Source organism: Magallana gigas, chromosome 7 (assembly GCF_963853765.1).
Source record: "Magallana gigas chromosome 7, xbMagGiga1.1, whole genome shotgun sequence".
NCBI classification, from domain to species: Eukaryota; Metazoa; Mollusca; class Bivalvia; order Ostreida; family Ostreidae; genus Magallana; species Magallana gigas.
Genome location: NC_088859.1, coordinates 52,497,422 through 52,502,145, shown reverse-complemented (window position 1 = coordinate 52,502,145; position 4,724 = coordinate 52,497,422). Strand labels below are relative to the sequence as shown.

The window sequence follows — 4,724 nt, the reverse complement described above, 5'->3', positions numbered from 1 at the left end:
ACAATCATACACATAGACAGTTACATACATAGACTGTCCCATACAATACAATCATACACATAGACAGTTACATACGTAGACTGTCCCACACAATACAATCATACACATAGACAGTTACATACGTAGACTGTCCCACACAATACAATCATACACATAGACAGTTACATACATAGACTGTCCCACACAATACAATCATACACATAGACAGTTATATACGTAGACTGTCCCATACAATACAATCATACACATAGACAGTAACATACATAGACTGTCCCACACAATACAATCATACACATAGACAGTTACATACATAGACTGTCCCACACAATACAATCATACACATAGACTGTTACATACGTAGTGTGTCCCATACAATACAATCATACACATAGACAGTTACATACATAGACTGTCCCATACAATACAATCATACACATAGACTGTTACATACGTAGACTGTCCCACACAATACAATCATACACATAGACAGTTACATACGTAGACTGTCCCACACAATACAATCATACACATAGACTGTTACATACGTAGTGTGTCCCATACAATACAATCATACACATAGACTGTTACATACATAGACTGTCCCATACAATACAATCATAAACATAGACAGTTACATACGTAGACTGTCCTACACAATACAATCATAAACATAGACAGTTACATACATAGACTGTCCCACACAATACAATCATACACACAGACAGTTATATACGTAGACTGTCCCACACAATACAATCATACACAGAGACAGTTACATACATAGACTGTCCCACACAATACAATCATACACATAGACAGTTACATACGTAGACTGTCCCACAGAATACAATCATACACATAGACAGTTACATACGTAGACTGTCCCACACAATACAATCATACACATAGACAGTTACATACATAGACTGTCCCACACAATACAATCATACACATAGACAGTTACATACAGTGTCCCACACAATACAATCATATACATTGACAGTTACATACATAGACTGTCCTACACGATAACTGCATAACCGCAGTGATGTTTGCATCCAAATTGAGTATGGCGGACATAAAATTGTTCACATGCAGAAAGTCGAGCACTTAAGTGACGATTGAACGCAGGCATTAACCACACATAAGTAGATTTGTATACAGACGGTCACACAGTGGTCGACAGTTTATGTCATAACCAAAAAGTTATTAATTAATGAAGAATGATCAAAATAGTTTTTAGAATAATCTTTACTTTTTATATATGTAAATGTAATCATAAGTGCTATTAATATTTAGAAAACTTAAAAAAAAAAGTGCGTCCACGACAGGCACGTAGCATCAGGGGGAGCCAGGGGGGGCCTGGCCCCCCCACTTTTTCTCGCAGCAACCAATTTTTTAAAATTTACACATAAAAAAATGAATTAGAACGTAGTTGGCCCCCCCCCCACTTTTTTGGAAGTAAGTAAAAAATTGATATGAAAATAAGGAAATGAGGAGTCAAATTGAAGTTACTCCCCCCCCCCCCCCACGGATTAGGAATTTCATGATTTGGAGGGAGGAAATTTTTGGTAGGGAAGAATTTTTTTTTGGAAGTATAGTTTAGAGTTTAGTCCCCCCCCCCCCCCCCCCCCCCCCACGGATTAGGATTTTGAAGATTTTTGGAAACTTTAAATTTCCTTTTTGTTTTTTTTTTTGCTTGTCAAGTTTTTTGGATGGGTCTGGCCCCCCACTTTCAAAAACGATGCTACGTGCAAGCACGATAATGATCATTGGAATAGAACTGAAAATATGAGTCAAAACCTTTGCGCAAATGATATTTGCTTAATTATTCATTACCATGTTTTTGTTTCAACCTGAGATCTTTAAGAGGTTTTTGAATACAATAAACATATGTTGATTATACTGGCATGCAAGCAAATGTTTGTAAATACAGAATCTGATATTTGTATTTATTTTTCTCATGTGACCTAACCACGTCAATTTATTACAATTAATTTGTAATGACGAAAGTAACAAACCCAAACCAAAAACAACAAAAACAGTGCTCTCGTGTTAACAAATTGTTTTGAATAACTTAAACAGACTGTGGTGATCTAATTAACATAAAAAAGGGCGGCGACGTGAGATGAATTGACGTCCAAACTTTTACTTAAGAGAGCGCATTGTGCACTAGTTAAGGAAATTCTGCTGAAGTCGACGCAATGAGAGCTGTGCTGTTTTTTCTATCTGTGGTGATCACGCCCTCGGTACGGAGCTGGCCGTTCTATGCCTCCAGTATACCCGTAGATTATGTACCTCATGTGTGCAAGGACGAAACTGGCCAGATCAATTATTACAACATAACTTCTGTTGGACATGAATTCTGTGGTAAACCCTATGGTGAAAGAAACAGCTTTGGTCTGGTAAGTAACACTTATTAGAGTACATATTAAACTAAAAAAAATACTGTTTTGTTAGAGGTTTGTACTTAGGTAAATAATAGCATTTGTAGGTGTCTTAATTCACTCCATATTTTTTTTTTATAAAAATTTTAAACGAAAGAGTGAGAAGAATAATTTCAAAAGGATACTTTCTTTAATCGTTGTCGGGAGAAATGGTAACTGGAAACATCTAACGTCCTGACTTGTGACTCATTAGTCTAAATATCAACGTCAGCCTTCTACTTAGAAAAAGGTAGATAAATAAGATCATCTATGCATTTAAGATCACTTTTGGACGTTCTATGCCAGCCTCACTTTACTTTAACTATACAAAAGAATATTTTCGTATTCACAGATGATATACTCAAAGACCCCCTCCCCTATTCCCCCACTCCTCTACAACTTGCAAACTATGAGAAAATTTGATAACTTTTGCTTCATTTTTTATAATTGACTAAACCAACCACTCCGCCCTATTTTTGTTTAATCTATAATCAGCCCATTTTTATACTTACTAGTATTATTGCACTTCCCGCACACCAAAACCAATTCATTTTGGATTTCTTTTTAAGTTCATTATAAGCCATTAGCCGCATGAATTGTTATAAGCCACCCCCCCCCCCCACACACACACACACACAACCTCCCCCCTAAAAAAAAAACCCAAAAAAGAAAAAACAAAAAGACCAGCAACACCCCCACCCCCCCCCCCCCCCCCCCAAAAGAAAAAAAAGAAAACCCTAAACAAATAACCTAAATAATGTTTTGATTTAACTGACTTTTTATCACTTTAAGTCATAAAACTCAGTTTGCTATGCGTTTCACTTATATTTTTTTCCTTAGGCATTCAAGGCAATGCTTGAGAACAACCAGACGTGGTCGACGTTATGTGTGGATGATGCGGACAACGACGGCCGCTCTAACGGAGAGGAGCTGGGCGACCCTTCTTGTAGCTGGGTCCCCTGTGACGAAACGAACACTAACTGTGACAAGCTGACCGCCGTCAGTCATCCAGGTATACTTTACAAGGAAATATTCGCCTCCGTTTTATTTTCGACCTCTTGTCAGCTGGCAAGTCGTACATTGGGCGAATTCCAATTTACATTTACGCTCTTTTTCAGCTACTGCATTTTCTTAAAGCATTCTACTTTAAAATAATATTTTACATGCTTGCTGTCGGACATTGTAACTAAAAAATTACTCGTATCAAACAACTCAATATGAAGACAAACGATTTGCTTAGTATTTTGATGTTCCCTTTTTTAAATTTCTAATCTGATGTATTTACAACACGTGATATGTTGTATGAGGACATACGTTTCTTGACGATTTCTCTCTTGACTTTCAGGAATTCCAGAATATTCAGAAACTGTCGGCACCTCCGCTGAGTACGTCGGCGTGTGTCTGCAGTCGTTCATGTGTCAGGGATACCCATTATAACGAGTGCAAACATTGTTACGTCAAGAAAGCCATTTAATTTGTTGTTATATTTTTTTCTTGTTTTTAATAAACTAAATTCACCAATATATTAATTTCTGCATTTTACTGTTAATTTGTTTACGAACGCAGTAAGTAAATACACACTTTAAGAATTCTATTCTATATATTCTCCTTTTTGTACATGCTTATTCTTAGTGGTAAAAAAAAAGATTGACTTTCTCGAAACTTAAACATTTAATGAAAAAAATAAATTTCAATTTTTTAGTAATATGTCGCCATAAAAATCGATGAAATGCGACGAGAAGCGACGTACAATTAGTTAGATACACATTGGTTGAAGCGAGTAACTTGGGCGCTTTTGGCGACAAAATCACGTTGATATCATTGACACTAAAATTCATTTTAGCAGCGCTGAATCAAGAAGTTTAAGATAGGGGATAGTGTTTTCTTTATATCATAAGGTTTAATTTCTATACAGTATTTATTTTTCACTGCTGTAAACATCAGTAATTCCGATTAAAAAGGAGTAAACCTTTGCGTTGAGTGTAAAGAAAGTGAACTCCGGGTCGCCTACAAATGTGTTTCCCTCCCTAAGTTTTTCATATAATATAAACATAATTTTCCATAGTAAAACAACTGGATGCCATAATTTATTTTATATTTCCAAATTATATACATTGTACGACGTATGACAACCAAATATACAAAAACATCTTTAGGATGATGAACTGCAGAGAACAAATTTCGTCTGGCATATCTACTTGTTCTCCCTTATTGCTCGCTTAAAAATTAATTTTAAACTATTTCGTGAACTGTACCCGCTGATTATAATTATTTATATAGATTTTCGTTGTACATATT

At 35.9% G+C, this 4,724-nt stretch overlaps 1 protein-coding gene across 1 annotated transcript; it reads left to right on the top strand.

Moving 5' to 3' along the window:
* Positions 1–2,166: 2,166 nt before the first annotated feature.
* LOC105341017 (temptin) lies at positions 2,167–3,949 on the top strand. Its single transcript, XM_066066471.1, has 3 exons — positions 2,167–2,405; positions 3,267–3,438; positions 3,772–3,949. Exons 1-3 carry the CDS (start codon positions 2,205–2,207, stop codon positions 3,861–3,863), a joined length of 465 nt encoding a protein of 154 aa, XP_065922543.1. The 5' UTR covers positions 2,167–2,204; the 3' UTR covers positions 3,864–3,949.
* The last annotated feature ends 775 nt before the right edge of the window (positions 3,950–4,724 follow it).

Coding starts and splice junctions, on each gene's coding strand:
- LOC105341017 (XM_066066471.1), top strand. CDS start 2,205: ATGAGAGCTGTGCTGTTTTTTCTATCTGTGGTGATCACGCCCTCGGTA. Junction 2,406..3,266: donor AAAGAAACAGCTTTGGTCTG/GTAAGTAACACT, acceptor TTTTTTCCTTAG/GCATTCAAGGCAATGCTTGA. Junction 3,439..3,771: donor GACCGCCGTCAGTCATCCAG/GTATACTTTACA, acceptor CTTGACTTTCAG/GAATTCCAGAATATTCAGAA.